Source organism: Aethalodelphis obliquidens, unplaced genomic scaffold (assembly GCF_003676395.1).
Source record: "Aethalodelphis obliquidens isolate GAN/ISIS:26980383/991018 unplaced genomic scaffold, ASM367639v1 scaffold31, whole genome shotgun sequence".
Taxonomy (NCBI): Eukaryota; Metazoa; Chordata; class Mammalia; order Artiodactyla; family Delphinidae; genus Aethalodelphis; species Aethalodelphis obliquidens.
In genome coordinates this window covers 20,686,329-20,702,169 of record NW_020837975.1, presented here as the reverse complement: position 1 = coordinate 20,702,169, position 15,841 = coordinate 20,686,329, and the positions used below count along the sequence as shown (strand labels likewise).

The following is a 15,841-nucleotide window of genomic DNA, read 5'->3' as shown; positions in this document are numbered from 1 at the left end:
AAGTAATGTCATCTGACTGTTCAAGTGCTTCTTTTAAAAGAAAAGTGAGCCTTATTGGCTAACAGAAGACCGAAGTTGCAATATCCTGCCCGACTATAAATGCACTTGGAAAGCATTTATACATGACCACCCAGATGCTCCAAAAATACTATTGACACCACGGAAGATGATTCAACAAATCTGTTCATTCAGTCAAAATACATGCTCTTTGAGCACCTGTATGGCCAAGGTGATGAGTAAGGATGAAGTCCTTGAAATATATTCTGCATATGTTTGAATCTTTCCCTTCCTCGTGGAGTCATGGTAATGAATTAGCATCTTGTTGGTAATGAAATAGAGATGTATGTCCAAGTGAGATGATCATTTCTAGCCTCTAGTGCACCTTTCTTTTTTTTTTTTTTTGGCTGTGCTGCGAGGCATGTGGGATCTTAGTGCCCTGACCAGGGATTGAACCCAAACCCCCTGCAGTAGAAGTGCAGAGACCTAACCACAGGACCGCCGGGGAAGTCCCAGTGCACCTTTCTTATTGTTTGTATACTTGCAGAAAAGGTGGGTGTTTCAGAAGCCCCCATTCCCTAACCCTCAATTCTTATATACTCATGGCCTTTCTCGTGGCTCATGGGGGTGGTAGAGACACAGCCGCTCAACGCCGGCTCTGTGGAAGGTGGAGCTCCGTAAACACAGCCATATTACTTGCTTGTGCTTCTGTGAGGGCACTTGTATTTGGTGCTTCTGTTGGATGCTTGTATTTGCCAGCCCAATGGCAGTGATTATTCCAAAACTGAGGATCATAAGTGCACGTCTTGTTTTCTAGCACGAGGGAAGAATGAGATAACTGATGCAATGCCAGTAAGTGTTCTTTGGGGGAGTGTCTAGTGGCAGATTTGGTTGTTTAAAAAGATATAAATGCCCTCCCAGTAAAAACTGTCAAAGTATTCTTATCGTAATTAACCATGTTTTTATATTTAGTTTGGCCTTTCCATCAAAATGTGGAGATGGGATACTGGAAAGTGGGTATGGGTTATTTCAAGAACAAGTGAAGACTTTAGACTTTTTTTTTTTTTTTAACCGTGCTTGTATTAACATTTGGGGCCTCTCACATTTGTGAGAGGCTGTCCTCTATATAACAGCATCCCTGGTCTCTATCCACTTAATACTAGTAAAACCCCTCTCCCTCCGAGGGTGACAATGAAAACGGTCTCCAGAGATTTCCAGATGCTCTCTGGGGAACAGTATCATCCCTGGCTGACAACCACAGCTCCAGACTCTGCCACCCCAAGATAACTGGGGTCCCAGAGGTGTGTCCCAGGTGTCCTGAAGTCATGTTAACATCTTGAATAGTGATTCAGCTTCATATTCAATGATGTCCAAAAGTTTCTTTTAGTATGTGGTAAGACATGTGATTGGAATTTTAAGTGGCCTCAGAAAATTGGAGAAATGCTTAGAATCCAAAAGAATGAAGTGCAGTAACGAATGGGCCACTAGCGCACAAAGAAAGAAGGCGTTCTGTAATGGAGTGAAAGAGGAGGCATGGCCGGTGGATTACAGATACCCAGGGTGAGAGGGCCTTCAGTGCCCACAGTGAACTACCGGCTGATGTTCAGGAAGCAGTACCTGTGGTTGTGTCAGCACGAGCTGGCTCCCCTGGCCAGGTCCCAGCTGCTGCCTGCTGGCCAGGCCTCCCGTCTCAGTGTCACCTCTGGCCCTCATTCATACTTCTCCAGAGGCTGACGGCCTCCAGGTGCTGGGGTACCTTCTCTCACATAAGCCAGGAGTTGAGTACTGATTGTTTTAAAACATCCTACTTCAGTTTTTCTTCCATACTGACTTTGCTTGCTTCTGTGTGCTTGTGCGTATGTGTGTGTGTTTGTGTGTGTGCGTGTGCGCCCATGCGTGTGGAACATGTGGCACTCCCAGAGAGGAACAGACTTTTTAAAATCCCCTTCTGTAGGGAGTACTGCTATATAATGACTGCCAGTGGGTCACCCAGGTTCAGAATGCTGCCTTTAATAATACCTAAAGTCCTTTCATTTAAAAATTAAAGCCAATAAAATATTAGTCTAGAATGGCTGAAGCTATGGGATGAAATGAGTTTGCTAACCTAAGGATAAACAGAGAACAGCTATGATTCAAAGGGTGTGATTGCGGTCTTTGGTCTTAATCCTTACTCACAGTGTAGTATACTAAACTCCTCGAGCTCTCTAAAAGGCTGGGAGGAAGAGCTCTGTCCTTGAGTGGGTCAGAACTTCCTCTTTCAGTTCTAACCCTTTTCTGTGTCTCATCCCAACGTGCATATCCCTTACCATCTACACTGATATTAAATAACCATTGCAGATAATCTCAGTTTTTTCTTCTGTTCAAAGGATCAGAGAGAACACTCTGTGGAGACTTGGCTTTAGGGACGACTTTGCTCCCGAGTATTTTTTACACACTAAAGAGGAGAGCTTGTATGAAGTGACACAAGTAAGCTTCTCACCGTGGAAATTTACAAGGACGTTTTAACATGAGATGCCAGCTGTTGAGGTGGACAAAGTACAGTCAAATTGAACTGCCTGGAGGAAGAGGAATGAGCATATATATATATTTTTAGATTTACAATGTTGTGTTTAATTTCTGCTGTACATCACAGTGACTCAGTTACACATACGTATATTCTTTTTCATATTCTTTTCCATTATGGTTTATCACAGGATATTGAATATAGTTTTCTGTGCTATACAGTAGGACCTTGTTGTTTATCCATTTTATGTATAATAGTTTGCATCAGCTAATCCTAGATTCCTAATCCTTCCTGCTCCCCCACCCCTTGGCAACCACAAGTGTGTTCTCTATGTCCGTGAGTCTGTTTCTGTTTCATAGATATGTTCATTTGTGTTGTATTTTAGATTCCACATATAAGTGATATCATATGGTGTTTGTCTTTCTCTGTCTGACTTACTTCACTTGGTATGATAATCTCTAGGTCCATCCATCCATGCTGCTGCAAATGGCATTATTCTGTTCTTTTCAATGGCTGAGTAATATTCCATTGTATGTGTGTGTGTGTGTATGTATATATCTCTATATATCTCTATATACACACACCACATCTTCTTTATTGGAATGAGCGTATTTTTGACCCAAGGTATATCAATATACCTTGGCAGCAAGTAAGTGAAAAGGCAGAATGAGCACATAGAAGAGTGTTTCTTTCCAGCAGCCTTATTGTAATGGACTGACTATGATTTAACTATCCTTAATTTCCATAGGGAAACAGGGTGTGTGCTGCTGGCTATGGCTACTTTTTTCACCTTGTGACCAACCAAACATCCCAAGCTCCACTTCTTTCCTTTACCCGGAACAGTGCACATGCTTGTACGAGGTAACTTGGGGGAAGTTCATCTACATTTTGGGTGTAAGCATTATGGTTTAACATTTTTTTTGCACAACACTCACAGAGAGGGTTGTGTAATGCTTGGCATCCGTGTGAGATTTGATGATGTGTCTGAGTGAGCATCTTGGATCATAAATTTGGTGGTGAAGGGAAGGGAAAGAGAGAGAGGTCACTTGAAGGGGCATAGGACAGAGGGCACCTTTTGTGGCCAGAGGAGAATTCAATAGAGAGATGAATTAAACTCCCAACAGACTGGGGGAACCTGGGAAGCCAGAGTGCCTGAGCTCAGGAGCTGAGTGGGGAGATGAAGTTTGGGGAAGAGGCTCTTTGCCTGTGACTTGCACACTGTGAGATGAGAGGGGCTCGTTCAAAGTCTTTGCTATTTAGAGGATAAGGTCATCATCTGCTAAGAGCAAGGACTGGGAAACATGGTGGGAACATGGGAAAAATGTGAACTTCAGAATCAGTCAGGCCCCGATTCAAATCTGGACTTTGTCTGAGTAAACTGCCTTTTTTTTTTTTTTTTTAAAGAGTTAGATCCCTTATTTGTGAAATAGGGACAGATCTCTAGTGAAAGTTTGATGTGAAAATTAGAGATGACTTCTATAACGCACCTAAGAGAACATCTCGAATATGGTAGGAACTCAATAATTGATATAAATAATTCTACTAAACAGTTTATTTATTTATTATTATTATTTTTTTGGCCATGCAGTGCAGCATGTGAGATCTTAGTTCCCCGACCAAGGATTGAACCCACACCCTCAACAGTGAAAGTATGGAGTCCTAACCACTGGACTGCCGGGGAATTCCTCGATATAAATAATTCTGATAGTAGTTATGTTAATAATAGTGAAATAATACTGCAATGATGGGAGATGATAAGGAGAGTGGAATAAGGATTAAGCACCATTGCTCCGCTATGTTGAAGCTGAGGCTAGAATTAGTACATGTGTCATGAAATTATTATTAAGATTATGAAGTTTTTTATCTAGCAGCTCTCAGCAGCCCTGGGATGTGAGGGGAGAAGATATCCAAAATACCACGATGCTAAGGCATTTCAGGGAGAAGCACAAAAGTTGCAGGGATTACAGGGGCTGGTATCTGCTGTTTCAGCAAAGGGATGGATCTAGAAGGGACTGATGGAAGAGTGAGGCTCGTGTTCTGAAGGGCTAGGCAGGGGTATGCATGCTCCTTGGAAGGGGATGAATCTAGAAGAGCTGAGAGAATGGAATGGGACCATGGCAATCTGTGTCTTGTTGAGATCCAGGAGCAGGTCACAGAGGGTGACAGAAAGGAAAGGAAAGGCTGAGGGATAGGCAATGACAGTCAGAGAGAAGGCTTGCAGGTCTCCTCTTCACACTCCCTTATTCAGTACCTTTAGTTTTATATTTTCCAGTGAGAAAAAGTGAGACATTTGGAATGCAGAAATTGGCTGAATTTCACTCTTTATCTTTCTTCCTAGGTGTGGCCTCTTTGTATACCCTAAGTTTCAGCCAACTTGGGATAACGGCACTGGTCCCACCCTGTTCCAAAATTTCACGGTTTGGGGAAGTGCAGGTGGTGCCCAGGTACGTTTCTTTAGTTTTTTGTTCTTGTGGTGATTTATTGTGCATCTCTACTTAAAGGGGGATGATTTGCTGTTGGGGGAGCATTGCGATATTCTCACAGCTTTAAGGAGCCAACAGCATCATAGATGTGTGTGAAATAGTTGTTGCATGAACAGATTCCTAGTCAGCAAGCCAAGGTTAGTTCATTGCCTGTATGGCGATTTTCCAGCAGCTCTAGTAGGGAACAACAGAATCATAGAGATTTGCAACCAAGAAAGATCATAGGGGTCATCTGTTCTTCCCCTCACATGCCTATTTAGAGAGAAAAAATTAAGGTTCAGAAAGTAAAGGGATTTGCCAAAGGTCACACAGTTTGTTAGCAGCAAAACCAGGTGCAGAATCCAGACTCCAGACGTTGTGCATTTGATACCCTAATATCCTGAATAGGACATGTTTCAGTTGTAAGGAAAAGTTCCGTTCATCACTGAAACGCAAAAATTCCAGCTCAAGGTGGCATTCTTACCTTCATCAATGAGCCAAATTTTCTCCCATTTTCCTTGAAAGGAAACAATGTTCATGTTATCCATTTAATTTTCATTATTTCAGTGATGTCTTATAAGAAAGCTTTGTATGCTCACTATTACCAGCACCATATAAAAATTATCCAGGGTCACTGTTTGGTGCTACACAGAGAAAATTACATACGTTTGGTCTCTGCCATGTAGAAATAGGGAGCCTAAGATACACAGATGAAGAAATATATCTCTAGGGCATTCAGTAAACAGAATAAAAACATATAATTAAGTCACAGTAAGAAAGTTAGGCATTTATTTCACCTATCCAACATTTTGGGAAAGTCCCAAAATACAAAATACAAAACAGGAAGAATCCCTATTGTATTAAGTATTTTCTTCTCATTAAATTCGATAAAGTACTTTGTTTCCCACAAGCATTATAAATATAGAGGTGACAAATCCCTCTTTTGCAGGGAAGCAATTCGTGCCTTGCAGAAGGGCTGATGCCTGTAATTAGGTAACAACTGTTGTTAAGTTATCCATTCAGATCGTACCCATTTTGTTTACATAAACGTGTCTTCAAAGATCCATCATTTTATAAAAGCTGTCAGCGCATACATAGTGGGAAATGCAAGCTATTCAGTTCTTGAAAATTCAAGCACAAAGACTGATCGACAAGTAGAAGCACCATACTGTGATAAATCAAGGCTTCCTTGGCCTTAAGTAAGAGGAAACTCCCACTTTAAGGTACGAACGTAAGCATGACCCTATTTAGTAAACAAAGAGGCCACTGTGTAAGGTTAACTGGTAGTCCTAACAGCACCCTGATTTTCAGGGTGGTTGAGGTGAGGCCTAGGAAAAGTTAAATGTCTTGCCCAAGATCACATAATTAGTTAATATGAGTGCTAGGTAAAAACCAAGGGCTCTGTCCCCCAGGCTAGTGTGATTCAACTCTAACAAGCTCATTTTGTTAATACTTGATCCTTGTTTAGGGCCACTAGCCCAAGCTGTCATCATTATATATGCATATAACATATTTTGAGTCTGTAGTCATGCTGAATTACTTATTTCATATTTACAATTTTCTGACAATATTAGTAAACATATACAACACCGAGGAAAATGTTAAGTACTGGAGTTCTTGGATGCTCTGTTTTTCTCTATTCATTTTGTGTTACTTGACAGTTGCAAGTTTACTAAAGTAAAGAATTCACATTGACCTTTTTTTTTTTTTTTTTGCGGTACGCGGGCCTCTCACTGTTGTGGTCTCTCCCGTTGTGGAGCACAGGCTCCGGACGCGCAGGCTCAGCGGCCATGGCTCACGGGCCCAGCCGCTCCGCCGCATGTGGGATCTTCCCGGACTGGGGCAAGAACCCGTGTCCCCTGCATCAGCAGGCGGACTCTCAACCACTGCACCACCAGGGAAGCCCCACATTGACCTTTTAATGCATCAGTTGTTAGGAGGAGAAATGAAAAGTATAGAGGGGATGTTACCAAAGGGGACTAGTTAGTGCTGACCTCACGGCAACTTTGGGACGCCTGCACAGATATTGATGGACAAAAGCTGCTTAAATATGGTATAGCATGCTTGTTTATACTTCATCAATAATTAAAGAAGCTACAGGAAGTCTGCAAGAAAACCCAAGCCTCAGACCTTTGACATAATATATGCTGTTGTTTTATAGATTTTTAGAAGTAGCAATCTTCACCTGAAAAACTTCCAGGTTTATGCATGCAGAGATTTTGGAATTGACATCTTGGAAAGTGATGCAAATACTTCAGTTACTGACAGCTTATTACTTGCTCATTTTGCCCCCAAGGTAAGTGCCTTCGTGTGATTCTTTTATGTTGTCCATCAAAACAGAATCGCATGTGTTGGGTCCCCTGCTAATCCAGGATATGTAATTTAAATAGCATTCTTTAGTAAATCTTGTATTTAATTGGTCAAATTTGGAGGAGCTTTTGATTTGTAACAGTGGTGATGTTCATCATAAAATTCAAATACACACAAGATTTCCATGTTATGTGTCCATGTACATCACAAAAGCCCTGAGTGGTTCGCAGAACTCTTATTTGTTTGCGATTTAGCATTATTGTCCATACAATTCAATAATAAGCCTAATAATTTTAGGGTCATTTACTCTAACTTCACAAGGATTATGAGGTGATTCCAAATTGTCTTTGTGCATCTGTGGTTTGCCAAGTTTCGACATCAACATTTTGTTCATAGAGTTCTTACTCTATTTAGGGTCCCTGCCCCAGAGAAAAAGGTGATATAATTTACATTGTTTGCTTAATATACTACGGTTTCTTATGTGATTCCCTAATACTTGCCTCAGTGTGGGTTTCTACATGATAAACATCAGCCTATAGATGACTTCCCTGCCACTGCATGGCCAGGGGCCCAGAATGTAGGTGAGCCTTAGAGGACTTCCTGGATAAGAAGTACTAGTTCTCAAGGGAAGTCCATGGCTGCCATTGGCTTCAGACCTATAACGGGTCCCCCAAGTTCTTTTTCTTGAAGGAGTTACATGAATATTAGTGTCACATTGTCAGAATAATCATAGATGGAAGGGACCTAGAGTTCTTCTGGAGACCAAGGAAAGAGCATTCTCTTTAGTTTGTTTCTGAATGCTTTGATCAACTGATATTTAAATGATAATTATTGACTTTAGTACTTCCCTTGACTATTTCATAGCTATAGATACAAACATTAAGAGTAAAAAAATCATTTTCTTACTAATCTACATTTTCCTATATTTAATTCTCCAACTTCCTTCATTACTTCTCTTCTGAACCATTCTTTTCAGGAGGGAAAATACCTGCCAGTTTTTCCTTTTCTCTGAAAGGATTACCACCTTGAGAGATTATTCTTCTTTTCAGGTTGCATAGTTTTTGAAAGAGCATGGGACCCAGATTTAGATTCTGTGATACTGGTTGACCCAGGCCCTTAAATGTCTCTGAAATAACCATAGAGAAGATGCTAAAAATAAAATGCCCATCAAGCTGAGTAAATAACTGTTCTGGCAAATCAATGTCACAACATCCTAACTGATGCTAAATAGACATCATAATTCATGGGAGAGTGACATAAGTTAAGAGATAGATTATGACAAAAGGGTGCTTATCATGAGATAACAAAAAATAATCTCACCCCTGGAGTGTGATTCACCAGCAAGGTAATGCAACTGAGGGCTTCTGAGTCTCCTAACAAGTGAGTGCAGAACCAAAGTCCCTGGATGGAAAATGTTAAACAGCTTGTTCTAGGAAAGGTCTAGATCTTGATTAGGCATCCAAATCATAAAACCATGCAACTTTAGAGGTAAATATTACCTAAGAGTTGGTCTAGTTAGAACTCCTGAATTTACAGGTAAAGAAATGGAGGCTTTGGGGAGTCAAATGATAGCCCAAAATCATGCCCAGTATTGTGGAGCTAGGACCACCTGGATATCTTCCCATGCCTGGTCTAATACTCGTTTAATTACATATGGAAGATGGCTTTGGCAATAAGCATTTATTAGTGCCTACTCCAGTATTCTCTGAAGTGTTTTTCATTGAAGGCTGGTTCCAAGAGAGACTCTGAGAAAAGAAAGATCCTTAGGTTAATTACATACAGGATATGCTGTTTACCATCCCTCCCATCCCCTGAAACTCGCATGGCATATTAACACTTTAAAATCTTCACAAATTTCTAGAGTTAAAAACAAACAAGAAAAATATCTATGAATCTTTAGTTAACACAACATTGCTCAGATTTATTTGGGAACCACTTTATTGCTGTATAAAACTGTGTTAATTGTTTGTTTTTTTTTTAAAAGGAGGATGCCAAACCTCTCTGTGGTTGTGGAAATCTGATTTTAGCCTCTTTCTTTCAAACCTGCCATTTCTTTAGGAATTAAAATTTTCAGAGAATTTGGCTTAACTATTCTTAGACCTTCCACCCGTGTATAATTGGTGACACACAATTATCAGTGAGTCTTTTTAAATTTATTTTTATTAAAAAAATTTTTTAACATCTTTATTAGAGTATAATTGCTTTACAATATTGTGTTAGTTTCTGCTATCAGTGAGTCTTATTCTAAAACAAACACTAGTTTCTGGAAGAAAACTAAGTTTTCTCTGGAAGGAAAAAGGATTTTTTTTTCCTTTAGGCATATTTGTGTATGCCTCATACCCAGCATTACCTTGTTACTGAGATGGGTAGAATAATTTTCAGTGAGGACAGCTTTATTATGCAAGAGAAGGAGGTGTGCTAACCATCACTATACATGCTAGATTGGCTGTGTGGTTTTGTTTGTTGTGCGGTCCTAGCCTTCCATCTAATTAGCACCCCTTTTCACACTCTTCAGGATGTCCTGATTTGGGTGTAAATTATGGTCATCCTACTTTTGGAAGTAACTGTAGGATGGTTGCCTTTTTGTTGTTCTTGTAATTAATTCAAGCAGATGATACTACTTTAAAAAAAAAGTCTTATTCGGACAGATGCTGTTGGGGATGCTTCATTCTTTCTCCTATTTGTCTCAGGGTTACTCCTCATCTTCACTTGTGGATTTCTCTTCCCCAGTTTAGACTTTTCATCTTTTTGTTTGTCTAAATTCTATCGTAGGGCCCCTTCTTCTCTCCATATACTTGCTCTCCCTGGGAGAAATCTCATTTTCTCTAGTGGTTTCAGTTATTACCATCCACATGCTGATGTCTCCCACATATTTGCATTTATTTCCACCATCTTATTTCGTGCTTTCAGTTTGCACTCCGTTTTCTATGTTTCTTTTTTTCTGCTTTCGGAACTTGATTTGTCCTGCATTGAATGATATCTTTTTTATATTTACTCATTCGAACGTTATTCATTCTGTTTTGATTGTTCACGTTGGACTTAAACTTGTGACACACCTGCTCGTCTTCACAAAGTCTTAATTACATCGGCACTTATTTACATGAGCCATGCAAGGACCTTAAACTTCTCTAACTTCTTTCTTCACCCTCCCATCTTATACATTATTTTTCTCTAGTATTGTCCCACCTTTTAAAACAAATTGTTTCATGGAAATATAACGTTTATGGGGGAAAGTGCACAAATCACAAGTGAAGAGCTCAATGAATTTTTATAAAGCAAAAACCACGTGCATACCACCCAGATCTAGAAATAGCACATCACCAATTCCTCTGAAACCCCTTCATGCCTGCTCCCAGTTAACCCAACCCCCAGCCCCCAAGCCAAAGGAGAACCATTATTTAGACTTCTCAGACATAGGTTAATTTCAAATCTGTTTTTGAACTTTATATAAATGGAATCATAAATCATGTAACTCTTCTGTGCCTGGCTTCTTTGGCATAACATTATGTCTGTGAGATTCATCCATGTTTTTATATGTTGCAATCATTTATTCTTCCCATTGTTACGTAGTATTCCACTTCATGGACTCTATCACAATTTTTTAAAGCTATGTTGCTCTTGATGCACATTTGCTTGTTTCCAGTTTTAGGTTATTACAGAGAAAGATGTTATGAACAATCTTGTATATGTCTCTTGGTGTTCACAAGCATGCATTTCTGTTGAACATGTGCCAGATTGTAAAATTGCTGGCTCAGAGTATATCCCTTCAGCTTCAGTGGCCAATGCCAAACGACAAACAACAATTACAAGTATTTAAACTTGTACCAGCAGTGTGAGAAAAGGGTTTCATAGCTAGGTCTTGGAATTTCTCTTGACCAACATTCTGGAGATTTTCTTCATGTCTCTGTAGTATTGGAACTCTTGTTCCTGATTCCCCTGTCTCCCTCCTTTCTGATTTAATTCTCATTTTATTAGCCTGCAGTAACTTTCTTAACTAACTGGGGGTCTATGGAAGTTAAAGATTTTGACCTACAAATGGAGACCCCCTTCTTGGAAGGTTGTGGCTATAGACTACTAGGTTGGAGTTCATTTTGCCTTGACGTTTTGAAGGCAATTCTTCATTGTCTCCTAGCTTCTAGTCTTGAGGTTAAAGAGTTTTCAGATACTCTGTGCAAACCATTATATATATATAGTATGGATAAACAGCAAGGTCTTACTGTATAGCACAGAGAACTATATTCAATATCCTGTGATAAACCATAATGGAAAATAATTTTAAAAACCATATATATATGCTGAATCACTTTGCAAAAAGAAATGAGTTTTTAGATACTCTGATTCTAGGTCTTTTATATGTAACCTATTAGTTTTTCCTCTTTGGAAATTTTTAGGGTCTCGCCCTTGTCCCTGGTATTTTGCAATTTCAATATGGTGTACCTTGCTGTGTGGCTTTTTCTTCTAACCACTGTATTAGGCTCTGGGCCAGACGTTTCACTGTGGAAAATCATATCCTTTCCTTCTGGGAAGTTTCCTTCACTTATTTCTTTGATACTTATCTCCTATATATTTTCCTTTTTCTTGAAATTATTATTATTTGGATATTGGCTCTCTAAATTACTTATCTAATCTTCTTAATTTTCTCTCTGATTTCCCACTGCCCCACTGCCTTTTTATCCTACTTTCTAAGTTATTTCATTTTTTCTATTGAATTTATTATTACTGCTCTCCTGTTTTTGTTTTCTTTTTCTTTTCCGAAATATTCCTTTTTAGGCTTCTTCTTGTTTCATGCACATGATATTCTTATTTCTCTGATGTTATTAATGAGTTTTTAAGTTTTCTTCTGATTTCTATACTGGCTTTGTCTCCACTGGGTTTCTTTTCTTCTTTTTGTTTCTTTTTATCACAGTCTTCCATGCTGGAGACCCTTGACAATTTCTGGTGATCCTCAGACAGACAATTATCTTTAGCAGCAGAACAGTGAAGCACTAACAGCTTGATTAGATGGAGTCTGTTGAAGAGATTTTGTGGAAAATCCTGGAAGCAGTTTTTGTTTCTTTTTAGACTTTTTACTATTTATTTTTATATTAACATACAGTAAAATGGACTTTTTTGATATACAATTCTATAAATTTTAACGTATGTGTAGATTTCTGTAACTACCAACACCACAATCAAGATACAGAACAGTTGCATCAGCCTGAAAAAACCTCCCTCTGACTCCGTTTCTGTAGCCACATCCTCTTCTCATGTCTAACCCCTCGGAGGTCACTAATGTATTCTCTGTCACTATAGCTTTTTCTTTTCAACAATCATATAAATGGAATAAGATAGTATGTAACCTTTTGAGACTGGCTTCTTTCGTTCCCGAATCCTTTAGTATTTATCTAACTTGTATTTTATTCCTTGTTATTGTGGGGCAGTATTCCACTATAGGGATCTACCGCAGGTTTACCTACTCATTTGTTGAAGGACATTTGAGTTGTTTCCAGATTTGGTGATTGACTACAAAGAAAACTGTTTTAACCATTTGTGTAAGGGTTTTGTATGAACATAAGTTTTCATTTCTCTAAGGTAAACACTTAGGAGTTGAGTTGTTAGGTCAATGTTAAGAGTATGTTTAATTTTGTAAGAAAGTGCCAAACTATTTTCCAAAGTGGTTGTACCATTTTGCATTTCCACCAGCAATGGATGAGAGGTTCATTTATTTCTTTTCCTCATCAGCACTTGGTACGGTCTCTATGTTTTCATTTAGCCATCTAACAGGTGTGTAGCATATTTCATTGTGATCCTTTGTCATATATTTGATTTGCAAACATTTTTCCCAGTCTGTAGTTTGTCTTTTTACTCAATTGTTTTTATTCATGTATTAAAACTGTATTTCATGTGGCCAGTCCCCTTATTTTTCTTCCCTTTTGTCCCCCTTCTAAATCACAGGGAAGCCTGTGTATGTCAGCTGGGATCAAAACTCCCAAAAGATGGGAACTGACAGTGTCTAACACAACCTTTGTGAATTTTGATCTCACTGACTGTGTGGCCATCAGGACCTGTTCAGGCTGTTCCCGAGGACAGGGTAAGTTGAGTAGATAAGGTAGATAGTGAATAAGGCGAGTACTCACATAAATGTGATAAATAGTGGCAAAAGCCATTGTGACTCATTGTTTTTTTAGTTATAAGATTGCATTAGTTGAAACTGCTGCTCAAATCTCCTAAGAGAAATTCTAGAGGAGGCCAGGTGCTCCCAATGTGGCTCCTGCAGCTCCCCAGTCTTTCCCTATATGGTGCCTATCACACTCTATGACTATGGTGCCATGTCTCTGCTGGACTCTGAGCTTCATAAAGGCAGGGATCACATCTTTCTCTCTCTCTCTTATTGAAGTAGAGTTGATTTACAGTTAGTTTCAGGTGTACAACATAGTGATTCAATATTTTTATGGATTATACTCCATTTAAAGTTATTATGAAATATTGGCTATATTCCCTGGGCTCTATGATATATCTTTGTAGCTTATTTATTTTATACATACTAGTTTGTCCCTCTTGAGCCCCTCCCCCATCTTGCCCCAACCTAGCCACCAGTTTGTTCTCTATATCTGATCACATCTCTTTTGCTCAGAGTTTTATCATTAGTTAACTAGTAGCCTATGATGCCCAGTAGGTTCATTGATTAAATCAATGAATGGAACTGGACGGATAGACATATGGATATAAACTAACACACATGCAAGCTTTCCTGAAAGAGCCAGAGTTCAGGTACTTTATGTTTGCAACAGCCCAAGACTTGTTGTATGCACCATAGGAATTCTTGTCCACTTGTTAACCACATCTCAGAGGCAGTGAGAAATAACCTTGGAGAACTCATGGGCCAAGGTGAAAAGAAGCAGAGAGCTATCTAGTTGATTTGATCATTGTAAACAGACAAACCAAGTGATTCAAGTAAACATGCTCTTGTGGTTTGAATCACCAATTTAGATAATTGTTTGTTTTTTTAATTAAATGAATAATCAGCAAGTTTCCACTGTGCTTTCCCCCCCCCCCCCGCCCCCCTGCCATAGGCAGAGCCAAATATTGTTTTTACTTGGGTGGCATCTGAGTTTAAGATTGTAGAAATAATAATGGGAATGAAAAATGCCTTATGGCAATCACTTCAAATCATAATTCCTCAGTCATTTAACAGCTTCACTGTTTCATATCATTCATAAGACACTGAAAAAAAAGCACCCTGCTCCTTATGAGCGCTAATCTCTTCCCACTGGATGGTCTTGGCGGAGCCATCTCCTTCATTTGTTTAAAAATTGTCTAGTCCAGGTTCGGTTTAAGGAACTGGGCAGTGCAGAGATGAAAAACACATAGTTCTTGTCTTCCAGTGTCTCTCCATCTAGGCACAAAAATAAATGTCTAAGCCAGCGATTGTAATAGTGTGATAAGTCCAGTACTAGAGGATTGAGCAAGGTCAGTGAGGGGAGCAAGGTAAGGGGTCAGGTAAGATTTCATCATAGAGTGCCTGGAGCAGGATTTAGAAAGGTGAAGAGAAGTTTGCAAGGAGGAATAGGCAGAGAAAAGTTTCTATGTATTAGAAACAGCATATGCAAAAAAAATTCCAAAGAGCAAGTTATGATTGGGGAATTGCAAAGAAATCCAGTATAACTGAATCGTAGAGCTGCTTGTGGTATTAGATGAACTACAGAAGTTGCCAGAGGTGGAATCGTGGCATCTTGAATGTGTGACAATTCAGTCCATGGACACTACAGGGATGAGAATGAAAGCATTAGGGCCTCTCTTTGTATCAATATTTTATTTTAAAATTTTCCTTTTTTGGTGTATTTTATAAGGTATATAATATAGTAATATGGTAGCATATATACTAAGAGATGTGTACTGAATTTTTAAATTTTAATGACAGGAAGGTGAGTATTAGACCACTGCCATCATTTCTTCCTGGGCAACTGGACTGGCAACAGAATCACAGTGAATCACATGGAGGTGGCATGAGGGAAACCCTGCTAAGAAGTGTAGCCCTAGAGCTAGTATTTGAAAAATGTTACTATTACTATCTACCCACGTGATTGATTGAATATTGCTTTTGAGGGTAAATGATTAAAGTATAAATCTCATAAAAAGTGGGGTTCGGTTTGCCATAGAGGAACTAGAGCAGAAAGATGGAGAGACTAACCCACAGCAATTTTAGCGTTTAATAATTAGTCAATTAATGTTATGTGTCATCATTTCCCACTAGACCACAATTTCTCACCCTTGGCACTATGGCATTTGGGGTTGCATAACTTTTTTTTTGGCTGCACAGAGCAGCATGGGGGATCTTAGTTCCCGGACCAGGGATGGAACCCGCACCCGCTGCAGTGGAAGCACGGAGTCTTAACCACTGGACCACCAGGGAAGTCCCTGGATAACTTTTTGTTGTGGGAACTGTCCTGTGCATTATAGAACGTTTAGCCTCATCCTTGCCTCTACCCACCAGATGCTCGTAGCCCTGCCATCCACCCAGTTGTGACAGCCAAAAATGATTGCAGGTGGTGCCAAATGTCCCCTGGAGGGCAAACCACTCCCGGTTGAG

At 39.5% G+C, this 15,841-nt stretch overlaps 1 protein-coding gene across 1 annotated transcript in view; it reads left to right on the top strand.

Annotated features, from left to right (window-relative positions):
* Positions 1–15,841, top strand: part of PKHD1 (PKHD1 ciliary IPT domain containing fibrocystin/polyductin) — a 404,235-nt gene that overhangs the window by 169,955 nt on the left and 218,439 nt on the right. Inside the window, exons 43-46 of the mRNA XM_027126840.1 lie at positions 3,249–3,361; positions 4,839–4,944; positions 7,124–7,258; positions 13,207–13,342. Coding sequence (XP_026982641.1) covers positions 3,249–3,361; positions 4,839–4,944; positions 7,124–7,258; positions 13,207–13,342 — 490 coding nt within the window. The remainder of the gene's footprint in view (positions 1–3,248; positions 3,362–4,838; positions 4,945–7,123; positions 7,259–13,206; positions 13,343–15,841) is intronic.